The sequence below is a fragment of the Podarcis raffonei genome, chromosome 12 (genome assembly GCF_027172205.1).
Source record: "Podarcis raffonei isolate rPodRaf1 chromosome 12, rPodRaf1.pri, whole genome shotgun sequence".
Classification (NCBI taxonomy): Eukaryota; Metazoa; Chordata; class Lepidosauria; order Squamata; family Lacertidae; genus Podarcis; species Podarcis raffonei.
The window spans coordinates 18,902,281-18,928,291 of NC_070613.1; the positions used below are offsets into that span (position 1 = coordinate 18,902,281).

At 41.8% G+C, this 26,011-nt stretch overlaps 1 protein-coding gene across 4 annotated transcripts in view; it reads right to left on the reverse strand.

The window, feature by feature from the left end:
* The window catches only part of CCDC7 (coiled-coil domain containing 7), a 149,245-nt gene that overhangs the window by 60,454 nt on the left and 62,780 nt on the right, over window positions 1–26,011 (reverse strand). For all 4 annotated transcript variants that reach the window (XM_053359539.1, XM_053359538.1, XM_053359537.1 and 1 more), the window contains exons 32-48: window positions 25,569–25,703; window positions 23,003–23,131; window positions 19,236–19,361; window positions 17,075–17,194; window positions 15,760–15,879; window positions 14,705–14,824; window positions 12,284–12,412; window positions 10,933–11,052; window positions 10,400–10,528; window positions 9,734–9,853; window positions 5,885–6,010; window positions 5,045–5,164; window positions 4,804–4,929; window positions 3,504–3,623; window positions 2,814–2,939; window positions 1,941–2,060; window positions 1,510–1,635 (exon numbers count right to left, since the gene is read on the reverse strand). In XM_053359539.1, coding sequence (XP_053215514.1) covers window positions 1,510–1,635; window positions 1,941–2,060; window positions 2,814–2,939; window positions 3,504–3,623; window positions 4,804–4,929; window positions 5,045–5,164; window positions 5,885–6,010; window positions 9,734–9,853; window positions 10,400–10,528; window positions 10,933–11,052; window positions 12,284–12,412; window positions 14,705–14,824; window positions 15,760–15,879; window positions 17,075–17,194; window positions 19,236–19,361; window positions 23,003–23,131; window positions 25,569–25,703 — 2,112 coding nt within the window. The remainder of the gene's footprint in view (window positions 1–1,509; window positions 1,636–1,940; window positions 2,061–2,813; window positions 2,940–3,503; window positions 3,624–4,803; window positions 4,930–5,044; window positions 5,165–5,884; window positions 6,011–9,733; window positions 9,854–10,399; window positions 10,529–10,932; window positions 11,053–12,283; window positions 12,413–14,704; window positions 14,825–15,759; window positions 15,880–17,074; window positions 17,195–19,235; window positions 19,362–23,002; window positions 23,132–25,568; window positions 25,704–26,011) is intronic.

A 26,011-nucleotide genomic window follows, 5' to 3' on the forward strand; every position in this document is an offset into this window, starting at 1 on the left:
GCTCAAGGTTTATTTGGGGGAGTCAAACTCCAAGGCTAGATTCACACGTGATTGTAAAGCCAAACTATGGTTTAGATCTTGGTAGTGCAGAAGCGGGATTGGGAAAGCAACAAATATTTTCTAAATGAAAATGAAAAGTGAAGGGAGAGAGGGAGACTTTGCCACCAGAATAAGACTGTTTCCACCTACCTCACCCTCCAGTCATAGGAGCCTTCATAGGGGAACAGCTTCTAGAGGAACTGTGAGGGGAGAGGGACTATATTTGCCATGGGGGGGGAATGATAATTGTTGGTTTTTTAAAAAAAGTTATATTGCTTATTAGGCAATTCAACAATACTACTGTATTTAAAATGTTTGTTTTTATGTAAATCACTTGGAGCACAGATTTTTTGTGGGAAATATGGTACATAAATAGGGGACGCGGGTGGTGCTGTGGGTAAAACCTCAGTGCCTAGGACTTGCCGATCACATGGTCGGTGGTTCGAATCCCCGCGGCGGGCGGTGAGCTCCTGTCTTTCGGTCCCAGCTCCTGCCCACCTAGCAGTTCGAAAGCACGTCAAAGTGCAAGTAGATAAATAGGTACCGCTTTATAGCAGGAAGGTAAACGGCGTTTCCGTGTACTGCGCTGGTGCTGGCTCGCCAGAGCAGCTTCGTCACGCTGGCCACATGACCCGGAAGTGTCTCCGGACAGCGCTGGCCCCCGGCCTCTTAAGTGAGATGGGCGCACAACCCTAGAGTCGGACACGACTGGCCCATACGGGCAGGGGTACCTTTACCTTTACCTTACTTATGGTACATAAATAAACTGGCATAGAGGTCCAGGACATTTGTGGCAGGAACATCACTCTTTTGCTTTAGTTGTTGTATTTTTGTCAACATACATCAGGACAGGAGTACCCAGGGTGGTATAGTGGTGTGGTAAGGTAGTCACTGCTGTTTACTCTGATAGTGTGATGATAGGACAAGGATATAGTAAGGTTGAAGTTGCATGAATATTCTGGTAGGAGCATCAGATTGGCTCTGCCAATGCATCCATAAAGCCACAGTCTGGTTATCATCCTGCCTATCCTGATACAGTGTTGCAGCAGCTGCCATTGTGCTGCCCACTCTTGATTAAATGTCTGGTGTTTTTTCAAAAACTATACATCTTTTATTGTCTTCATACCATCAAATTGTTCAAACTGAGCTCTTTCTAAAGTGTAATACTGTTCCTTTAGTTAAATAGTTAACTAAAGTTAAATTAAGTTTAGTTAAATAGAAAAATAGTTAGTGCTATTTTTCTAGAAAAAGTGGTGCCGGAATTCACCATGAACACCTCCCTTGTCCTCTTATAATGGCAACTGTGTCTACCTGAGAGGTGCTGGAACTGAGTTTCGATGAGTTCTGGCTGGGAAAAAGCCGTGACCAGTGTTACTTCATGTTACGCAGTCATGATTGGGCTTGCAATACTGCAGCAATATGCATGCTAGGTGCATTTCAAATACTGTATGTATTTCATTCCATACATACCAACAGGTGGTTCAAATCGAAGTGCTTCAGAGGTACGACGCTGTGCTTTTTGTATACTTGAAACTGTTGCATTTAGGTCTGCAGTCAAATTTCTTCTTTGCTCAACAAGCTCCTGTAATTTATGCTCTAAAAATAATTTCAGATAATTTCATACTCAATTTAAATATATTCTGAAATTACTAAAAACAACAACAGTGCAATTAGTATGTAACATTACAAGCAAATTTTAAATAGTAATATTTAATTTTATATGCTAGTTGAATGATCAAATTACTTCATATTCATAAACACAGTGTGTCACTTCTAATTTTAAATTTTTTAAAATTTTATGTTTTTATAATATATTTTTAAAATCTAATAAATAAAATAATTTATAAAGAAGGAGGTATAAGTCAAGCCATTCATAGTATGAAAAATCACAGAAAACCTACCATTAACACTGCCTGGTTCAGCAGCTGCAAGAGCCTGGGCTGCTTCTAGCTCTTTCTGGTTGGATTCCAACTTTTCCTGCAACAATTCCTTTTTTGCTGACAGTTCATACAATTCAATCTCTGCAAAAAGAAATGGTTTGCAATCATCTATTGAAAACAGTTTAATGTGATCATTCCTTATCAGGTTTGATAAAATCCAAAAGGGTTGGATAACATGCAGAAGTATTCATAAATGGTAATTTTCTTTAAAAATTACAAATGACTTCTTCATTTGTCAATGACTATTGCAAGACAAAGTGAAGGAGTTAAACAAAATTGATTTGGGAATGTAGCAAAATAACTTCAAGAGGTTTTAAATCTCTGAGAATCCACCATGATGACCTGTGAGAGAAGTGTGAAAAGATAGGCTCCTTAGGAAGTCTGAGGGGAGCACAAAGCCCACCCTCTTTCTTTCAAGTTAATGTTTTGTTACAGCAGCAGCAGAATGGAATCAGGATGGTTAATGTACATAGTGTACTTCACATACATATTTATTACTGAAATGAAGGAGGATGGGGAGAAAGTGAGCACTTCCTAGTAAATTATCTGCCAGAAGATAAAATTTGAACAGACCTGAGGGTTTAGACCACCTCTGTCACACCTCTGATTTAGTGAATTTATTAACTAATCATTAATAATTGTTTATATGCCATTTGCAAACTGCAAAGTTATTAACAAGATTTAAAACTGAATCAGGAACAATGGGAGGATACATGGTTTATGTCTCCTCTTCCTCTGATGTTTACATTGGTGACAGGGGATGCAACTGTCTTGCAACACTTGAGGCAATATGAATATGGTGATATAAACTATATAATATTAATCATTAACTACCAGGGAGTGGTTTCAGCTGAGCCCCTTCTGAAACACGTCGTTCAGCATTTTGCATATCATGTATAGTTTCATTTAGATCTGCAGTCAAGTGTCTTCTATGCTCAATGAGCTGCTGTAGTTTATGTTCTACAAAATAATTAAAGAACAACACATTGCAAATAATAACGTATGCTTTAAAAACTACACAAAATATTACTATGCAATTGGTATGCAGTATTAACAGGAAATCTTAAATATCAGTATTTGCATTTATAGTGCTAGCTACTCAAATTAAGTCATACACCTTATCTCAGTAATAAGAGCAGCTTTCAAAGACTCATCAATATTAAACAATATTACATGGTAAGATGTATATGAAGAAACTGTTTCAGAGAGACTGAATTGTAACATCATTATTCTTAACAAGAAACCTATTCTGATAAGTATCGATAAATATGGTTTCTAAAACCTGGCTTTTATGATGATTAAACTTTTATTTTGAACCACAATACATTTGTATACAAACAAGCAATGGCCCTTATTGACATGGTGTAGCATATTAGAATATGAAAGTCTTATAGGAAAAAATAATCCTCTACACTCACACAAAGCCCCATTAAAATTGAACATAATCTTAACTGTAAGAAATACCTTAAATCCACATTTTAATCCACATTTAGCTGATAACATGAGAAACCACAGCAAACGTACCGCTGATACTGCCTGGTTCAGCAACTGCAAGAGCCTGAGCTTCCTGTAGCTCTTTCCAATTGGATTCCAAGTTGGCCTGTAAAAGCTGCTTCTTAACAGCTAGTTCAAATAATTCTCTTTCTGTGAACAGAAATGTTTTTGAGTGATCTTTTGGGGAAAAAATTCAAGCATCCTTATTTAGTCACAAAAGCTTGTAATACAGTGGTACCTCGGGTTAAGAACTTAATTCGTTCTGGAGGTCTGTTCTTAACCTGAAACTGTTCTTAACCTGAAACACCACTTTCGCTAATGGGGCCTCCTGCTGCCGCTGCGCCACCACTGCACGATTGTTGTTCTCATCCTGAAGCAAAGTTCTTAACCTGAGGTAATATTTCTGGGTTAGCGGAGTCTGTAACCTGAAGTGTATGTAACCCGAGGCACCACTGTACAAAGAAAGATTCTCAAAAGCTGCCTTATTTCATAAAAATGATAAATCAACTTTTTCATCATATGAATATTTATTGATCCTCTTCACCCCACCCACAAGGGAGCCCCTCAAATCCAGCATAAAATTGTAAGTCACATATGTGCCTGCCTTTTCCTCCACCATGTCAGTAAAGAAGCTAAAGCAGCAGTTGGTGGACAGGCTGCAGTGCAGTGAAAGCAGCCTGAGAATGGAAGCACTGCTAGACCTCCTGGTCGGCCTCTACACTGAGTGCAGCCATGACTCATTGCTCCAGAGGAAAAGGCTCACCTCAGACTTTGAGTGGGAATGGACTTCCTAAAAATTGAGAGTGACGTGGAAGAGTTCCTCATAAACAGCACCTGGTCCGGCTATTAGGAGTCAACATCTACCTTACCATTGGCAGTAGGCCCGAAAGCCCCGCCATCTCCACCAGTGCCTACTACCCAGTTCAGCATCAGATTGAACTGGCTTAACCATGGGAATTATGAACTGAACAGAGTGAAAGAATGTGAGTCATGGGGGCGTAGGGAGTGTGTGTATGAACTTAACAGTGCTTAGCTTATTTTTTTTAGTTGCCCTTTTTATAATGTTATCATTGTTTTATAGATTATAAATGCCATATAGATTTGTTAATCATATAATATGTATTTTGCTATAATTGTGAAGTTTAGCTTAATTTTTAGTTGTTTTTTAGATTGGAACTATTTCACCGATGATTTCTTAATTCTCCGCTGTAGTGCAATCCATGCAGGATGGAAAGGTGTCTCCTCTCTCTGACAGCCACAGTGACAATCGGGCTTGCAACACTGAAGCAGGTGCATTTCAAAAACTATTTATCTTTCATACCATACATACCTGCAGGTGCTTCAAGTGCAGCTCTTTGTGAAGCACGGCGTTGTGTTTTTTTAATATTGTATACTGTTGCTTTTAGTTCTGCAGTCAGTTTTTTTCTTTGCTCAGCAAGCTCCTGTAGTTTATGCTCTAAAAATAATTTCACACTATATCAGACCAAACTTTGATATACATTAATGAAGCATTAAGTATCTAAAAGTGTATAATGGTTGCTTGCAAGTTTGATAAATCATAGCAAACCTACCACTGACACTGCCTGGTTCAGCAGCTGCAAGAGCCTGGGCTTCTTCTAGCTCTTTCTGGTTGGCTTCCAACATTTCCTGCAACATTTCCTTCTTAATTGATAAACTGTACAATTCCATTTCTGCAGAAAGAAATTTGGAATCATTCTTGGAATCATTTTTTGAAAACAGTTTAAAAGGCAAAAAGTATTCATAAATTATATTTTTACTACAAAATTATAAATAACATCTTCATATTCCCTGTGTTCTGGGACTATAGCAAAGTAACTGTAAGAAGTTTTAGCTTTCTGAGAATCCACTATGATCTATGACATATATCTGAAAAGATGGACCCCAAAGTCCCAGTTGAGCACAATGTGCTCCTCTGCCCCCTGCAGTTAATGCTTTGTTTATCTGTCATATTTCTTTCAATAAGATAGACGAGGCTGTGCACAAATCTTCTTTGAGAGCCAGTGTGGTGTAGGGGTTAAGAGCAGTAGACTCGTAATTTGGTGAACCGGGTTCACGTCTCCGCTCCTCCACATGCAGCTGCTGGGTGACCTTGGGCTAGTCACACTTCTTTGAAGTCTCTCAGCCCCACTCACCTCACAGAGTGTTTGTTGTGGGGGAGGAAGGAAAAGGAGAATGTTAGGCGCTTTGAGACTCCTTCGGGTAATGATAAAGCAGGATATCAAATCCAAACTATTCTTCTCTTGTATTCCTCACCTGAACTCTCCTTAAGCTTCAAAGTGGCTAACAATTCTTCCGGGAACAGTGGAAAGATGCTAAATTTATGTCTCATTGTATCTCCACATTGATGACAGCAGCACAACTGTCTTGCAACAAAACAATTATTTGCCTACCAATAGGTGGTTCCTGCTGAGTCCTTTCTGCAGCACGACGTTCAGCTTTTTTAACATCATGCACAGTTTCCCTTAGATCTGCAATCAAGTGCTTTCTTTGCTCAGTGAGCAGCTGCAGTTTATGTTCTAAAAAATAATTACAGGCCAATTCATAATAAAGTAATAATATATGTTGAAAAAACTTCTCAAAATACAACGATGCAATTGATATGTTAACACTATCTGGAAATTTTAAAAATTAAAATTTGCATTTATAATGCTAGTTGTTCAAATTACTTTATATACATTACCTCAGTAATCAAAGAATTGTAATTATCTAAAGCAATGGTTCCCAATTGGTGGTCCATGGATCCTAAACCACCCAGGGGGTCCACAGACCCTTAACATAACAAGAACTACCATAGGGACATTGGAATTTTCAAAAGTAGGGGGTCCATGGCTTGACTTTTGGGGGGAAAGGGGGAGTCCACAGTAGTTAGCTAACTGAGAACCATTTATATAAATGATATTTCTCCATTGCTAATGGACAATGGATCTTAGGCTGGGATCTTGCTTCTCCTTCTGGTCAAAGACAGGAAAGATGAACTTAGGGAAATAGGTTGGCTCTCAAAGAATGCACTAGTTTGCATCCTCACCAAGCTCAAATAAGACCTACATTCACACATACATTCATACGTCCATCACAGAATATAAAGAAAACAACAGCATTCTACTTCTACACTAATACAAACATGTAATACTACATTGAACAAATGTAAATAAATGTAAACCCACAACAACTGAAATGAATGTAAAAATGATAGAAATATCCTTAAGCTAAGTATAATTCTTTCTCCCATTGGTAATGAAGGTCATTAGCCTGGGATGTACTACAACTATCAACAACCAGTGTGGGCCATCTAAATGGCTGCTTAAGATAGAAGAACTTGCCATAGTACTTTACTTCTAAATGCAGCTTCTGCAGAAGCATACTTATAATGATTTACAAATGTGCTGGGAGATGTCCAGGTTGCTGCCTACCATACCTCAACTAATGGTGCACTCATTGCAAATATTGCAGATGTAGCTGCTACCCTTGTGGAATGTACTGTCATTGGTGGAATGTACTTATAAACCTTAATAGTATGTGCTCTAATCCAACATGATAATCTTGTATTTATCATCTTCCTCCCTAAAGTTGTGAAAGGATACAAAAAGGCAATCTCCCTTAATTTATTTTGTTCTCTCTATATACCTTTACAGTGGGACGCGGATGGTGCTGTGGTCTAAACCACAGAGCCTAGGGCTGACTGATTGGAAGGCCGGCAGTTCGAATCCCCGAGACGGGGTGAGCTCCCATTGTTTGGTCCCTGCTCCTGCCCACTTAGCAGTTCGAAAGCACGTCAAGTGCAAGTAGACAAATAGGTACCGCTCCGGCAGGAAGGTCAACCAGGTTTCTGTGCCCTGCTCTGGTTCACCAGAAGTAGTTTAGTCATGCTGGCCACATGACCTGGACGCTGTCTGCGGACAAACGCCGGCTCCCTCAGCCTATAGAGCGAGATGAGCGCGCAACCCCAGAGTCCTCCGCGACTGGACCTAACAGTCAGGGGTACCTTTACCTTTATATACCTTTACTGCCTGGCAGACAACTAAAGTGTGCCATGCTCTTTCTGACTGATTTGATGGCACAGGACAAAGGGTTAGCAAAATCAACTCCTCTTGTGTATGAAAGCATGGCATTACTTTTGGAATGAAAGATGTATCTGTCCTCAAACTATTCTCTGTATGAAATGCACAAAGAGGTTTAACTACAGAATGTGCATTCAATTCAGACACCCTGTGGGTAGATGTAAGTGCCACCCAAAACAACACTGAGAGACATCAGTCTGCTTTCCTCAGTTCATCTTTCCCACATTTGGCCACAGGGTGGAGCAAGATCCCAGTCTAATGATCTTCATTACCAATGGGGGTATTTATTTAATTGTTATTTATTTTAAAATATTTATTAACTGTTTATTATTAAAAGTAATCATGAAGCAATGTGAACAACGTAAAAACATAAACATAAAACATCCAATAGAATAGCAATATAAAAACCTAAACCATAAAAGCAGCATTAAAAAAAAAGGTACAGTGTCTAGTGTTAACGATCCAGAAAAGTCCAAAAAAGAATGTTTTGAAGAATGCCTAGAACATGTAAGAGATGAAGCTGCCCATATAGCAAAGAACAGGATGTTCCAAATAAAAGGCAGAATGGCAGAAAATGCCTGTTTAGGGGTCATGGCCATAAAACAGTCTGCAATCTGTATACCTGGTAAATATTTATTTCACTTGTTAGTTGTCTAACAAGAGGACAGTCTGTACCATCAAAGTTAAAAACATCATCAAAATTTAACAAATCAATACATAAATGACTCAGGACTGAAGTATTCAACAACCTGTCCCCCCCACCCACCCGTGAACCGACCCAGACCCTGCAATAATCATCTGAGGCACTTCTTCATTGTCCTATTCCACTAGGCGTCTGAAGAGCAGCTACATGATAACAGGCCTTTTCTGTGGTGGCTCCCTGCTTGTGGAATGCTCTCCCCAGGGAGATGCCTGGCATCTTAGTTAAATATATTTATGTGCCAGGCAAAAGCATTCCTCTTCTCCCAGGCCTTTGGCTAGATGGTTTATCTCTAGCCTTTTAAACTGTGGAGGGGGTTATTGTTTTTCTTTGTTATTATGTAATGTAGGGGTGTATGGAGTGTTAGAGAAGGGGTAGCACCTCTGGTGGTGGACACGTTGTTCTCCTTATGAAGTAGTTCTCCTTATGAGGTAGTTTGCCCGCCTTTGGTCCCCAACCCTGCATTCATTTCTCACTTGTGGCTTCTACAATCTGTCAACACGTAACAGCGGCCATACCCTGTGAATGGATTTGACTGGCTGGTTAAACCAGGTGAGGGTGGCCAATGGGTCTCAAGTGCTCAGTGTGTTAGAGACTTCCCCTGCATGCAAAGACAGGCTCCGACAGATTGACTGGGCAAGACCAATAGTGGGTCCAACAGTTCAGAATGCATGTGCTGTAGAGGGAAGTGAGGAGTAGGTGGGGATTGTGAACCTGGGAAGGTACCCCATCTACAAGAAGGAAATCTCTGATCCTAAATCTCAGCTGCCTTGTGGGATATCTTTGGAAGAAGAAAAGGCTACGGAATAAACCCTACACAAATCCAGAGTGGAGTCCCTAAGATGGTTGGATGGCATCTTGTATGCTTCCTCCCAGAAACTAATGCAGCCAAGTTGGTGCCAAACATATTGCTCTGCTTTCCATTGGACCACAGTGAGGCCAAGAGGTGGGTCTTGTCATCTTGGCAGTCCAGGATTTCCATACACACTGCCCAGGCTTGAGCACTGGAAAGGTCACTTTGGTGCTGCTAATGCAGTGGTTTGACTTCATCCCTGGAGGCACACTCCAAAGTCTCCTGAGACAGACAGATGCCACCAATGTTAGGTATTTTTGTGTTTTTATACTGTAAACAACCCTGTGATCCTCAGATGAAGGGTAGTATAGAAATGTAATAAATAAAATAAAACATAAAAACAGCACCAGCCTTGGTGGAAAACTGAACTCTGGCATCACTATTCTAAGGACAGATATGGCTCATAAGGTTTTTCACATGGTTCAAGTTCTTTTCAGCTGTAGTGCACTTACATAAAAATAAGCATTGGTCCTTTTTTCAAACCGTGCAGCATCTTAAACCTGTGCAGGTCTTAATGCAAAAATAATCTACAGCCATTCAATGGATGCTTAGCGTTGAACATAAGGTTTTCAGTTTAGCTTAATGTCAAAACTTTAGTTGGCAAAATGAAGAATCATAGCAAACCTACCACTGATACTGCCAGGTTCAGCAGCTGCAAGGGCTTGGGCTTCTTCCAACTCTCTCTGGTTCAATTCCAACTTTTCCTTTAATCCTTCCTTCTTCATCAGTAGTTGTTGCAATTCCATATCTGCAGAAAGAAATGGCTTGGAATCATCTCTTGAAAACGAATAATACCCTTAATCTCAGGGATGTGGGTTTGAGCCCCATGTTGGGCAAAAGATTTTTGAATTGCAGGGGGTTGGATTAGATGACACACATTAGTTCCTTTCAACTTTACAATTCTATGAGTCTGTGATTCTTATCGGGTTTGATAAAACCCAAAAGGGTTGGATAAAATAGCACAAATGCCTTAAAAAAAAAATAATTAACAGCAATCCTAGATGTTTGCTACATATGCAGTAAGATCAGAATGAATCCTCTCTAGCTTCACCCCAACACACGGCCGAAGCCTTAGGGAGAAAGTTTCCACAGGTGCAAATGGGGGTTTCCCCCTAAGACTTCTAGCTGCAAGGGTTATCCCAAACAAGCCAGAAAGGGAACATACATATCTTCCCTCCTCACATACTGTACTGCATTTCCAATACGAACTGCTGTCTCCCTGACTGTAAGAAAATAACTAGTTGTATGCTACATTTCTAGCAAGTTTCTGCTTTGGCCCTCCATTTCCACTCACCAGGAGGTTTTCCAGCTAGAGTTGCTCTTTCTGAAACACGATCCTTTGCTTCTTCTATATCACATACTGTTTCCTCTAGTTCTTTAGACAATAGTTCTTTTTGCTCAGCTAGCTCCTGTAGTTTAGTCTCTGCAAAATAATTTCACACCAGATGATAACAAAATATAGGCTGAAATAACTTGCTACACGCATTAGTGCAAATTCCTTTATTACCTGGAAACTTTAAATGTGTACTGTATATGCATTTATATTACTAGTTGCACTTTACTTCCTACAAACCTTGACTTTCAGGCTGAGTAAATTTTCTTTTAACTATAATATTTTTGTTTTTGTTTTTTAAAAGCCCCTTACTAACACATTGGTGGGTGGGCCCAGTGGGCAGAACAACAAATAAGAATACAGTAGGCCAGACTAGTTTCTACACACACAAACAAACTCCTCCAACTAGGCAAGCAAGAAGCATTATCAGAGAGCTCAAGGATAAATTCAAGTCATGCTATAGATAACAGCATGAGAAATCACATCATACATACCACTGATACTGCCTGGCTCAGCAATTGCAAGAGCCTGAGCTTCTAGTAGCTCCTTCTGATTGGATTCCAACTTTTGCTGTAACTCTTGCTTCTTTGCAGACAGCTCATATAATTCCCTTTCTGCAGAAATATTATACATATATTTGAAGAATAATTTCTAAACTCATAATTGCTCACATAATTGCTCACGTAAAATAAAAGGACTTAAACATGGAATTATTTCACAGAAATAACAAACTCTTTATCTGTCATTGCAGATCTTATAAAAAGGCAAGGAGCATAATGAAACCCTTGTGGGAATGTGGCAAAGTAACCTCAATATGGCATAAGTCCCTGACAGTATCACACAGATCGAGTATGACAGTATCACACAGATCAAGTTTGGGCCTTGCCCAACATGGTACCTTCCAGGTGTTTGGAGCCACAATTCTCATTAACCCCAAGCCAGCATGACCTATGGCCAGGATGATGGAAATTGTAGTCAAACATTTGGAGGGCCACAAGTTCCCCATCAGTGCTCTAAATTACAACAGTAAAAAATATGCTAATTCCCTGTCCTCCCAGTTGTTGCAAACTTGAGGCTATGTATAAATTCTCTTGTACTGATCATCAGTGCTGCTGAGTCAGCCAAGTTATCATTTTTCTTCCTTTTCAAGCCAAAAGAAGAGATGGCACAGCTAGGCAGTAGTAGTCAGTGGACAGGATGGTACTATGCTGCTTACCTGGCTCTCCAATGCCCAAATGGCTGCTGATTATGGAGAGGCATGGGGGAGTGGAGAGGTCAGTGTGGCTGCACCAGCAGAAGCAGCAGATTGATCCTGCTGCTGCACTTGGACCACACCAACCTTCTCACCAGCACTGGCATTAGGAAGCCTGGTAAGTAGAGCACTTTTGCACTGCTGACTGCTACTGTTTCTGGGTGAACCCTCTCATTATGATTAAGTTTAGAAAGTAATGATCCACCAAGCTAAAACTTTTCTGCACATCCTTTTTCTTTCATATTTATTAGTTCTTTTTTATACATACTGTCAAAAGAGCTCATGAGAGCTTGCCAGAACCATCTGCTGAAGCTGAAGCTCCTCACTTCTCTGGTAGCACTAGGAGCAGAGGAAGCACCCACTCAGGCACTCTATCAGTGGGGTTCTACCACCCACCCAAGGCAGTTGTTCAGTCTGTCTCATGGGTGGGTTGGCCCTGGAAAAGGGGGTTGTCCCAAGCAAGCAGGAGAGGGGAGAGCCTTCCCAATAAGAACTGCTGTCATCTCCACCCCCAATTGCAAGTAAGGGGGGGAAACCTAGTTGAATGCCACTTTTCTTGGAAGCATCTGCTTTGGCCCCCAGTCCCTACTCACCAGGAGATTTTCCAGCTAGAGTTGCTCTTTCTGAAACACGATGCTTTACTTTTGCGATATCATTTACTGTTTCCTCTAGTTCTTTAGTCAAGAGTTCATTTTGGTTAGCTAGCTCCTGTAGTTTAGTCTCTGCAAAACAATTTTACACAAGTCAATAAAAAAATGAATATATGCTGAAATAACTGTGCTACATAAAATAATGCAATTTCCATTATTACCTAGAAAGTTTAAATGTGTACTGTATGTGCACTGATAATAGTAGCTACCTGTACATCCTACAAACCCTGACTTTCAGGCTGATTAACGATAGAGTATCTTTGTTTTTTATTTTGTTTTTAAGACCCTTATTAACATGACAGCATATTATACCACTGAAGGAACAATCCTCTACAGTAGGAAGGGGAGCAAAGCTTTTCTGGACAGAGAACTGGATTCCTTTCTGGTCAACCTTCCAGAAGCCACAGGCCATTGGTGGACAGGCCCAGTGGCAAAGTGGATGCAACAAAAAATATGAACACAGAAGGCTAATTTCTACTAACACACTTTGACCCTATCCTCCAACTAGACAAGCAGGAAGCATTACCAGAGAGTTCAAAGACAATCAGGCAAAACCCTCAAGGAAGCTACAAAGAAGGACTGATAATAGCTGTTGCCCGGGTAGATTCCCAAGAGCCAGTGAGGCCTGGAGGAGCACAACTGACCCCCAGGCCAGAGTTTTCCCACTCCTGTTCTATGCAAAGGCTCCTGGCAAGGACTATCAACTTTATTCAGACAGAAGGTCTTTCATGCCAAGTATATATGCATGCTTAAATGCTTTGGTTTTATATTCAATGATGTCCCATTTGTGCAAGGACTTGGACTTCCCCCCGACAATCACCTTAAATCTGTACTGGGGTCTGCCCCAACCTTCCAAGGCAGCTTTTGTGGTGGTGCATGCCATAAAGTCTTTTTACCTTGAGTTACAAATGTGTTACTTCCTCAGGAAATTTATTGAGGGGATTTTGATTCCAGACAATGATACTGGACAGCATTTTAAATGATGTTTCCGCCATTTAGAACCTATTTCTCCCTACCCTGATACTTTTTCATGTTTCCATTGTACATTAGCTGCAGAATATAAACTCTACAGGGGGAGAAATTGACCAAAAACAGTAAGTAACTTTCCGCATGAAGTCCATTTTCCTAATTATCCACTGGTTGAATTATATTCTACTAACAGAGACCAAATTGCAAACATGCCCTGGATTATGAAGAAAGCTAGAGAATTCCAGAAAAACATCTACTTCTGCTTCATTGACTACGCAAAAGCATTTGACTGTATTGACCACAGCAAACTATGGCAAGTTCTTAAAGAAATGGGAGAGCCTGATCACCTCATCTGTCACCTGAGAAATCTCTATGTGGGACAAGAAGCTACAGTTAGAACTGGATATGGAATAACTGATTGGTTCAAAATTGGGAAAGGGATATGACAAAGTTGTATATTGTCTCCCTGCTTATTTAACTTATATGCAGAATTCATCATGTGAAAGGCTGGACTAGATCAATCCCAAACTGGAATTAAGATTGCCAGAAGAAATATCAACAACCTCAGGTATGCAGATGACACAACCTTGATGGCAGAAATTGAGGAGGAATTAAAGAACCTTTTAATGAGGGTAAAAGAAGAGAGCGCAAAATATGGCCTGAAGCGCAACATCAAAAAACTAAGATCATGGCCACTGGTCCCATCACCTCCTGGCAAATAGAAGGGGAAGAAACGGAGGCAGTGAGAGATTTTACTTCATGGGTTCTATAATCACTGCAGATGGCTACAGCAGTCACGAAATTAAAAGACGCCTGCTTCTTGGGAGAAAAGCAATGACAAACCTAGACAGCATCTTAAAAAGCAGAGACATCACCTTGCCAAGAAAGGTCCGTATAGTTAAAGCTATGGTTTTCCCAGTAGTGATGTGTGGAAGTGAGAGCTGGACCATAAAGAAGGCTGATCACTGAATAATTGATGCTTTTGAATTATGGTGCTGGAGGAGACTCTTGAGAGTCCCATGGACTGCAAGAAGATCAAACCTATCCATACTTAAGGAAATCAGCCCTGAGTGCTCACTAGAAGGACAGATCCTGAAGCTGAGGCTCCAATACTTTGGCCACCTCATGAGAAGAGAAGACTCCTTGGAAAAGACCCTGATGTTGGGAAAGATGGAGGGCACAAGGAGAAGGGGACGACAGAGGACGAGATGGTTGGACAGTGTTCTTGAAGCTACCAACATGAGTTTGACCAAACTGTGGGAGGCAGTGGAAGACAGGAGTGCCTGGCGTGCTCTGGTCCATGGGGTCACGAAGAGTCGGACATGACTAAACAACTAAAAAACAAGAAACAGTTAAGGCTATAGATAACAGCATGAGAAATCACATCATACATACCACTGATACTGCCTGGCTCAGCAACTGCAAGAGCCTGAGCTTCTAGTAGCTCCTTCTGATTGGATTCCAACTTTTGCTGTAACTCTTGCTTCTTTGCAGACAGCTCATATAATTCCCTTTCTGTAAATGAATGAATGAATGTTTTCAAAACAAATTCTAAACTCAGAATTGCTCACATAAAATAAGGTTATTTTTTAAATGGAATTATTTCACAGAAGTTGCAAACTCTTTATCTGTCATTGCAAATCTTATAAAAGGGCAAAAGAGCCAAATGAAACCCTTTGGGAATGTGGCAAAGTAACATCAATATGGCACTAGTTATGGCCAGGATGATGCAAATTGTAGTCAAACAACATTTGTGTTGTGCCTAGTGTTCCCTGTCACTGCTCTAAATTACCACAGCAAAAAATGTGCTAATTCCCTGTCCTCCCAGTTGTTGGAGGCTATAAATCATCTTGCACTGATCATCAGGGCTGGAGGGTCAGTCTAATTATCATTTTTCTTCCTTTTCAGCCCCAAAGAAGAGTTGGTACTGCTAGGTAGTAGAAGTCAGTGTGGCAGAGTGGCAGAGTGGGGCTGTGCTGTTTGCCTGGCTTCCCTATGCCAGGACTGCAAGTAGAAGCAGCAAATTGCCTCTGATACTGCACTTGCACTGCATCAACCTTCCCACCATCTCTCTCTCACCAGTACTGGTATTCAGATGAAGTTCGCAAAGTATTGACCCACCGTGCTAAGACACCTCTGCCACACATTTTGTTCTCTCACATTTATTTGTTGAGTTTTGTCCAGCAACAATACCTCTCAAGCCAGCTTACAACACTTAAAATCCACTATTGTTGCACATTTATAGTATAAACTGATGGATTAAGCTTGGATTTCTTAGCATTCCTGATCCCCTCCTATGACCTCCATAGTTCTCAACTGGAACTACATCTAAGAATGATAAAACATATCATCTCTTTTTGATGGTCTCAGTAATGAAAGTGATAATAAGGTTTGTAATATGCACATTATGTGTTTTTGTACAATTTAAGGTAATTTCATTTTAAACTTACCAGCAGTAAATACAAATCCTTCTGAGGCACTATCCTGTGCTTTTTGCATCTCATGCACAGTTGAATCTAGTTCTGCAGCTAAGCATCTTCTTTGTTCAATTAGCTCTTGCAGCTTATGATCTACAAAGATATGTTACATCAGTTTGTAACAAAGTATTAATACACTGTTAAATAATTGCATTATTTAAAATAACATCAAGCTTTTAAAAATAATTCCTGTTATGTGCTCAAAGCATCAGTTGAGGAAGTACTACACATATTATATGTGGTCTTTTTATGTGTGCTTAAATTAGTCACTTATTTTAAAGAAACCATGTGCTCCCATCACTCATCAGCTGATGGGCAGTGGGATGGGGTGGGGTGGGGTGGGGAAACCATTTCCATTGAAATTGCTGTTAAAATGGAGGAAAACAGCACAAGCAATGCTGACACTAAACCCTACATATATTAAGTAAAATAGAAACATCATCACCCGACCCCACCCCCACCCATCTTCCCCCCCCCACCTCTTTCCCCCTTTTCTTCCTAATGTCTCAACAAATGAAACTGATTTGTAAAAATGTTACATGGGGGGGGGGAATACGAGAAAGACATTGCACATACTTTTGTAAATCAAGAAAATCTTTAATAAAAATACATTTTTTAAAAAATGGAGGAAAACATCTCCCACACAAGTCAATTAGTTTGTACTTATGAAAATACAAAAATAATACTCTATAGCTAGTGGTTTTTTTCAAGAAAATAGGTTGCGCCTCAACTGCCCACTCACCCGCTTGTTCGCTCCTTCCTTTGCTGCTTCTAATGTCACTTCCTGCAGCTAAAGGCACAGCTTCCCAGAGGCAATTTGCCACAACCTTTACAATTGCCAAAGTGCCTTCTAGGAAGGTGCCTGACGATTGCAAAAGGGTGGCATGACCTTTCTACAATCATCAGGCACCTTCCTGGAAGGTGTTCTGGCAATCGTAAGGGTCGCGCCCAAGTGCCTCTGGGAGGCTGCGCCTGCAGTCACAGGAAGTGGTGGTGGCAGTGGAGGAAATAGCAATGGCAGTGGAGGAAGTGGCAAAGGTGGGGGAGGGGAGGAAATGAGCAGGTGAGCAAGCAGGCAGGCAAGCAGTAGCAGCAAGATGGTGGCTGGGGAAAAAGCTGTGGTGGTACAGCATACCGGCAGGTACCACCTCAAAAAAAGCACTGTCTATAGCTATGCAAAGGTCATTGGGCAGTGCCCAAAAGTTAAACTGAAACAGAAGGATCCTAATTCCAAGTAGAGGTGTTTCAGACTGTAAGCTGACAACATGGGAAGCCAGATCATACATACCACTGATACTGCCAGGTTGAGCAATGGCAAGAGCCTGAGCTGCTTCTAGCTGCTTCCGATTAGATTCCAACATTTCCAATAACTCTTGTTTCTTCTCTGATAGTTCATATACTTTTCTTTCTGGGGAAAAATGTGCTTCAATCAATTCTTGAAAAATACTGTCAAAAGTCATCCTTGTTCTCAACATCATGTAGAATGATTTTTTTTTAATTGACTCATTAATATATCTTCTTTTGCTAAAGCAAAGCTTTAAAAGATGTCAAATGGGTGCTTTAGGGAATGTAGCAATGTAACTTAAAGAGGAAATTCCCTGACAATCCAAGAGATCCATTGTGATAATGTACACTGAAGTGTGAAAATCTGGGGCCCCTCAAGCTATTTGGAGACAGGCAATGCTGAGGCTGAGAGGAGATATGATAGTCATCTTCAAATATCCAAAGGGCTGTCACATGGACAATGGAGCAAGAATGTTTTAATCTGCTCCAGAGGCCCCAAACAAATGGCTTCAAGTTACATGAAAGGAGATTCCAACAAAACATCAGGAAGAACTTTCTGATGGTAAGAACTATTTGACAGTAGAACAGACTTCCTTGGAGGGTGATGGACTCTCATTCATTGGAGATTTTTAAGAATAGGTTGGATGACCATCTGCATTGCAGGGGATTGGACTAGATTACCCTTGGGGTCCCTACTATATGATTCTACGAAGGTCCTCTCTAAATAAATGTTTTGATTAAGACAGAAAAAGTGTCTTAAAGTAAGTTTTAAACACAGTGGTACCTCGGGTTAAGAACTTAATTCGTTCTGGAGGTCTGTTCTTAACCTGAAACTGTTCTTAACCTGAAGCACCACTTTAGCTAATGGGGCCTCCTGCTGCCGCTGCGCCACCGCTGCACAATTTCTGTTCTCATCCTGAAGCAAAGTTCTTAACCCAAGGTAATATTTCTGGGTTAGTGGAGTCTGTAACCTGAAGCGTATATAACCTGAAGCGTATGTAACCCGAGGTACCACTGTATATAAAATGAAAATGCTATGCATAAATAATCTCACATTGATTGTCAGTTATTGGGGGCAATAAATATAGTGACCCTCCATTTTGCAATGTATCTGTTGCTGGAAGCCGCAGAAAGTGTGTCCAAGTACATGATTTTTCAGGAGAACTATCTCAGGGTAGCACTGCCCTAGAAGCATAGCACAGGGCATACTGCTGCCATGAGCTTCACTTACCTCAAGCTACACATACTCAAAATCCAACAGAGATACCTACTAAAATTAATAAGTGCCTCAAGTTTCTCAATAGACTGTCCCTCCATGTTGCTGTCATCAGAGAGACTTGCATTCTTTGCAGCGCCTTTGTGAGATGCAAAGAAGATCTCTCAACTGGCCATAGTTTCTCAGAACTTTCCCTTCCTCAGTTAACCCTATGGAGCCAATTTACAGTGAGGGGGAAAGGAGGCACAGCTTCAAACTGTCTTTTAAAATTTCAAACTTTGTCTTATGCTATGTCAGCTGGCCCTATAAGAGAACCAAAAGCAGCAACAAGAAGAAACAAAGGAGATGTGGCTTCAGATCAACCTTCATAGTGATATCCTGGTGTGGTAATTTCAGTTTCAATCATTTTTCCAGTCTTAAATTCAGTTCTGCACCATGGGCATAGCCAAGATTTGGAGGCAGCAGGTCTTTTGTTGGGGGTAGGCAGAACCTCATTTCACTATGTATTTTTATTGATTTAGAGGAGCTGTTTCCCTCCCTGCCCCCCTTGGCTACACCCATGTTCCACACATTACTACATCTGTATGTGTATTTTATTTTAAGACTTCATGAAAATTCTTCAGCACTTTAGTGCTAACTTCTAATACAAACATTTTGGTATGAATTTCCCCTAACATGCACATTTCTGCAAGCATTTTTCTTAATATTGCATTTTTAATGTCATCTTCTCTAATATATGAATTTTGTTCACTCTCTCATTATACACATTTTTGTGAACATTATTTGACTGGAGAACTGCATAGGAAAAATCAAAACAGGACATATTTTGAAGGATAGCCACATTTCACCTATTGTTTCAGGAAGTGCAAATTAGGTAGGTTTGCATTAAAATGTGAAGCAAACTGAATGTCTCCCCACCCCTTTTTAAGAGTACTTATTCTCTACTTACCAGTAGGTCGTACAAACACAGTTCTTTCTGAAGCACGACGATATACATTTTGTATACCATCCAAAGTTGCCTCAAGATCTGCAGTCAGGTGTCTTTTTTGCTCAGCTAACTCCTGCAGCTTATGCTCTACAAAAAAATTTCAGGCTAATTCGTAACAAAAATATTAATATATATGGAAAGAATATATTTAATATGAATACTTAGCATTTATCAGGTGTTTCTTGTGCTACTTCACTGAGCTGAATGAAATGCCCCCTCCTCCCATCAGTTACCACATTCATACATGGTCAAGTTAGGAGGAATATTTCATCAATGAGGGCATTTTTTTTGCATGGGCGGGTGCATGCTCTGCACCTGATTACTTTGGAGCCAATCAAAGACATTCAGCCAGGTTTGGACTTTGTGTACTAAGGATGTTGTTGAGAATGCTCACATGAAATCTAATAAGCTCCCATACTTTTCCAACTCAGAGTTTTAACTTGTGGCACGCTGGAATGCGGAGTTAACCAGGGCTATTGACTGTCTGGCTCCGAAGCGCCCTCTCCGATTGCATGGAGCCCGGACAGCCCCGTGGTTTTCCCCGGAGCTGAGGGTGATGAAACAATCGTTGAGACGGCTAGAGCGCCGGTGGCGGAAAACTCATTCTGAATCAGACCGGACACGGGTTAGAGCTCAACGTCGAGCCTACCAAGTGGCAATGGCGACGGCGAAGAGGGCCTTCTTCGCCGCCTCCATTGCATCTGCAGAAAACAGCAGCAGGAGACTTTTTCAGGTGGTTCGCAATCTATTGGAACCACCTGTACCACCGGGGCCTGGTAGGGACCCCAAGATCTCCTGCAATGCTTTTGCCAAGTTTTTTGCAGATAAAATCGCTCAGATTCAGAAGGAGGTAGACTCCACCGTGGGAGCAGGGCCAGGGCGGGAGAGTGCTAGAGTTCTGTCTGGTCCTGTTACATGGGATCAATTCCAATCTGTTACCTCCGAGGATGTGGACAGGCTGCTTGGACAAGTGAAACCGACCACCTGTCTCCTTGATCCTTGCCCATCCTGGCTGATAAAAGCAAGCCGGGAAGGGCTGGGCGATGGGCTCTGCGGGGTGGTGAATGCTTCCCTCTGTGAGGGAGCCTTCCCAGACCCGCTGAAAGAGGCGGTCATTAAACCGCTTCTTAAAAAAACATCTTTAGACCCGGCCAATTTGGCCAACTATCGCCCGGTCTCAAATCTGCCATTCTTGGGCAAGGTGATTGAGCGGGTGGTTGCTGAACAACTCCAAGCACGCCTGGAGGAAACGGACCATTTGGATCCCTTCCAATCAGGATTCAGGCCTCACCATGGGACTGAAACTGCCTTGGTCGCGCTGGTTGATGATCTCCGGCGGGCTAGGGACAAAGGTGAGAGCTGTTTCCTAGTTCTGCTGGATCTCTCAGCGGCCTTTGACACCATCGACCATAACATCCTTCTGGACCGTCTAGAGGGGCTGGGAGCTGGGGGCACTGTCATACAGTGGTTCCGCTCCTTCCTCCTGGGCCGTGTCCAGAAAGTGGTGGTGGGGGATGAGTGTTCAGACCCCTGGGCTCTCACTTGTGGGGTGCCTCAGGGTTCTGTCCTCTCCCCCATGCTTTTTAATATCTATATGAAGCCGCTGGGAGAGATCATCAGGGGGTTTGGACTGGGTGTTCATCAGTATGCAGATGACACCCAGCTCTACCTCTCCTTTAAATCAGAACCAGTGAAGGCAGTGAAGGTCCTGTGTGAGTGCCTGGAGGCGGTTGGAGGATGGATGGCGGCTAACAGATTGAGGTTGAATCCTGACAAGACAGAAGTACTGTTTTTGGGGGACAGGGAGCGGGTTGGTGTGGGGGATTCCCTGGTCTTGAATGGGGTAACTGTGCCCCTGAAGGACCAGGTGCGCAGCCTGGGAGTCATTTTGGACTCACAGCTGTCCATGGAGGCGCAGGTTAACTCTGTGTCCAGGGCAGCTGTCTACCAGCTCCACCTGGTACGCAGGCTAAGACCCTACCTGCCCGCAAACTGTCTCGCCAGAGTGGTGCATGCTCTGGTTATCTCACGCTTGGACTACTGCAACGCGCTCTACGTGGGGCTACCTTTGAAGGTGACCCGGAAACTGCAATTAATCCAGAATGCGGCAGCTAGACTGGTGACTGGGAGTGGCCGCCGGGACCACATAACACCGGTTCTGAGAGATCTGCATTGGCTCCCAGTACGTTTCCGAGCACGATTCAAAGTGTTGGTGTTGACCTTTAAAGCCCTAAACGGCCTCGGTCCTGTATACCTGAAGGAGCGTCTCCACCCCCATCGTTCAGCCCGGACACTGAGATCCAGCGCCGAGGGCCTTCTGGCGGTTCCCTCATTGCGAGAAGTGAGGTTACAGGGAACCAGACAGAGGGCCTTCTCGGTAGTGGCGCCCGCCCTGTGGAACGCCCTCCCATCAGATGTCAAAGAGATAAATAATTACCTGACATTCAGAAGACATCTTAAGGCAGCCCTGTTCAGGGAAGTTTTTAATATGTAACGCTGTACTGTTTTTAACACTGATTGGGAGCCGCCCAGAGTGGCTGGGGAAACTCAGCCAGATGGGCGGGGTATAAATAATAAATTATTATTATTATTATTATTATTATTATTATTGTGGGCTCCAAACTGAGATATAAAAAACTCAAGTTTGGCCCCTGTGCACACACCCATTGCCTCAGGCTTAATTGAGTTAATCCCTATCAGTCAGAAATAATGAGTGTTTAAAAGCTCCCATGATCCTTTCTGGGAAAGTGCTGTGGCTGTCTTTGTAGCTCAGAATTGAACTTTGCTGACATATCTATCAGAAATTGCAATACAATTGCAGTACAAATGACAAATGTTGCTAGAGACTAATGGCTGTCTTTGCAACTGAGAATGGGGTAAGCAAATAGCTCCTTGGGAATATTGTGCACAGCTTCCTAGGCTTAAATGTGTGATTCTCTCCCCAAACCCCTCTTATGAGCTTGGTCCACCCAAAGTCCCCTTGTAAAATGTGTTCTGCCAAAATTGAGTATGATGATGCAAAGACTGGCAACACCACCTCCTCAGTCTGAGAAGCAGCTGTACTTGTGGTTTCGCCTGCTAAAAATGCACACTGCATTATTCTAGTGCCACCACTAGGACTAGTAGGCTAGGGCTGCTGGTGCTCAATGCCCTTTCCTCAGCTTTCTGGAACTATGTGAATCAGTGGCAGCCAGCAAGGCAGGATTGGATTGGAATGGTGATGCTGACTGGGTATAGTGGCAGAGTCAATGTGATTATTTATTCATTCATTTTATTGTATTTATATCCCTACCAACATCCATCTAACCAGTTATGGCTAGAAGAGGGAAACTATTAGTTCCAAATGGGTAGTGAATGGCCAAAAAATGATTATACGACAAGTGATATGACAAATTTGTTTCTTTATTAGTAACATATGAAACAAATAGGCCACATTCGTTTCCTTTTATTATTACATGAATATACCCCCTTTAGCAAAAAAGACTACTTGGTACCCAACTGTAATGAAGATTTCAAAGGTAGGAAAGTGATGCTTTCAGACCCAATCTACCCCCTGGTCTTGCTGGCTGCCTACAGACAGTTGTAGAGCAATTCTGTTACTAGAGAGCGCTCAATGCCCATTCTGGAGGCATATCTTCTGGCCTTTGTGAAACTGCTTGGCAGGTAAGTACCTTAATTCAGTGAACATATATTTGTAGTTGAAGCAAGAGAAATCACAGTATACATACCACTAACACTCCCTGGTTGAGTAGCTGCAAGTTCCTGAGTTTCTTGTAGTTCTTTCTTAGTAGATGCCAACTTCTCTAGTAACAGTTGCTTCTTTTCAGTTAGCTCATACAATTCATTTAATCCCTTTTCTGCGAGCAAAAATATTTTGAATCACCTTTTGGGGAAATGTTTTATATTGCACAAAAACTCAGTTTTCAGTCACCCACAAACTTACTGATGCCATTTAAAATATATAATGTTATCTGTCAATGCAGATCTTAAGACACGGCAAACAGTTTGTTTGCTGTGTAAAATCCCATTTTTTCTGTTTCTCAACTCTAAGTTCCTCCTTTGAGCTCTAAGTGTTCCTAACATGAAGCCAGAAAGAGATCACCCTGTGCACTGTACTCTGTCATCTGTGGTCTCCCTGTGTGTTTATCTTTTGCTGCTATGCTGAGATTAGATGTTCAGACATATTTTTTCTTGGGAGGTAAAGAACACTGGTCCTTACCTGAAGAACATTTATCCAGGATGACAGGCCATCTCATTGTTCCATGCACTCCAAGGTTGAAGGAAGTAGACATGGCTTAGCCTCAGCCTCAATTCATTTCATGATGAGACCATGGATTGATTCAAGACAGGTCAAGCAACATAAAGAGGAGTAGGAGACAAAGCATTGTGCCCAAGTGCTGCAAGCCCTGAGAAGCTACAAGCTGGGTTTTTTCTTTGTTGACTATGAGCATGTGGTCTTTCAGAGCATTGATGCTCCTCTTTATGTTGTTGGTGGCGTGCTGCCTGAACTAAAGAGGAAGAGGCAGCTGACTTAGCCTCTGAAAGAATGATTGGGTCAAGGAGTGCTGGAAAATGTTGAAGTTGTGGTCCTTCCTGAAGGGCTGGCCTACTCAAAAGGGTTGGAAAGGCTGAGAAGGGGAATATGGGCGATCTGTCCTACTATTTCATGGTGGCTAGACTGGTTTACAGAATCTCCTTCAATGCCTTCTAGACGAAAGGCATTGTACCCACATATGCAGCAATGACCAAACAGACCCTGTCAGTGCCCCAGTGTCAGAGCCACAGATGTCTATGTGCTTACCACCCACCACAGCCATTGAAAGAGTGGCAAACTGGGTAACACTGAAGGTGACATCAGACACAAAAGCAACTGCTCTATGCAATTTCAACAGGGTTTTCCTAAGCCTCTCTGGATCTTGGTGAGGGTTATCTAAAAGTTTAACCAGCCAGAGCACAGGTACTCAGGAAAGAACTAAGGCATCACAGAAGGCCATGGATGGAAGTAGGAAATAGTGCTGTCAGTCTTGAGCAGGGTAAAGTCTGTGCTCAGAAAGGTCTTTGAATTTGACATCCCCTTCTTTAGGAAGGAGAGACCAATGAACACATATATAGTAGCATCCACACCTGCGACCTTTAGCATGTTCATGAAGTAAGGCTCTGGTGAGTAGCATTTGTTAGCCTGAGAGGCTTGACAGTATTTTTGAAGGGAATGGGTGCTGGAATGGAACTGATGGAATATTTTCTCCTTTAGCAATGCTAAACCCTTGGAAGGAGCAAGAGCTACATCTGTTGAAGACTAAGAAAATCCTGACATCTAGGGTCTTATGAAGCCTCAGAGGCAAGAAGTTGACAGGCTCAAAGAGATGGTGCAATGAGCTTTCCTCTATATCTGAATCACCACTCCCCTTCCCATCTAAGAATTTAGGGTTCAATAAAGGATCACAGGGATCCAGATCATCTGACAGGTTTGAAGGCAGTAGAAGACAAGGGCAGGTGGTTGTGAGGGAAGAACTCACATACCTAAGAGAGGAAATCCTAAGGATGAACAAGGGGGGGAGCAACAGGTGGCAACAGGCCTGGGGTGGTAGGAGGAGAATTGGAGGAATAAAAGGACCTTTCTTTTTTCTTTCTTTTTTACACAGAGGAATAAGGCAACACAGAGATGAAAGGGACCTTAGCAGAGAAGGGGAGAAGAAAGAAAGTGCAAAAAACTTATGAAGGGGGTCAAGCAAGAGCTAGGACAAAGAAATGAAACAGAATAGGGTTGAGGAGCACCAAGGCATGCCTACTTCTTCAACTCTGTGGTGCAGTGTTTGGGTGCACAAGTGCCTGGATGCCTTTTTAAGCCAATAGGCCCCACAGATGTATCAATCCTAGATTCAATACATGTAGTAGATGGTGGCACAGCAGAGATAGGGAGCGAAGACACCCTGGTCCACATTTCTGGGCTATGACTAGACTATAGAAGATCTCTGTCATTGCATTTGTAACACTGACAAATATAGTGGTACCTCGGGTTAAGTACTTAATTCGTTCCGGAGGTCCGTTCTTAACCTGAAACTGTTCTTAACCTGAAGCACCACTTTAGCTAATGAGGCCTCCTGCTGCCGCCGCGCCACCGGAGCACAATTTCTGTTCTCATCCTGAAGCAAAGTTCTTAACCTGAGGTACTATTTCTGGGTTAGCGGAGTCTGTAACCTGAAGCATATGTAACCCGAGGTACCACTGTATGCCCATTATGTGTCATTAAACATAAAAATAAAAACACCTCAAGGTTATTTATTCATTACTCACCACTGGGTATTAGAAATAAAGTTCTTTGTAAAGCCTGAAGCTCCATTTCTTGCATATCATGCATACTTTCCTCTAGATCCTTTAGCTCTTTGGTCAAATGTTGTCTTAGCTCAGAAAGTTCCTGAAGTCTTTGCTCTACAAAATTATTTCAGGTCACTTCATAAAAGAACCAATATATTTGAAATAACTACATTCAGTACAAATTTGCAATGGATACACAATATCCATAGGAAATGGTTAATAGTAAAAGCACTTGTTGAAAGCTAAAATAACTATATATATGACCTCAACAACCCTATAGGGTTTATCACTGTATGGTCATCCTCATTTTTCCGATGGCAGGGGGAGATTCTACTAAAGGGGAAAAGCCTTCTCTCATAAAGCAAATAACATTCCACTTCTCTAATTTTGAGTGAAAAGTAGGAAAAGCTACAACAGAAAAC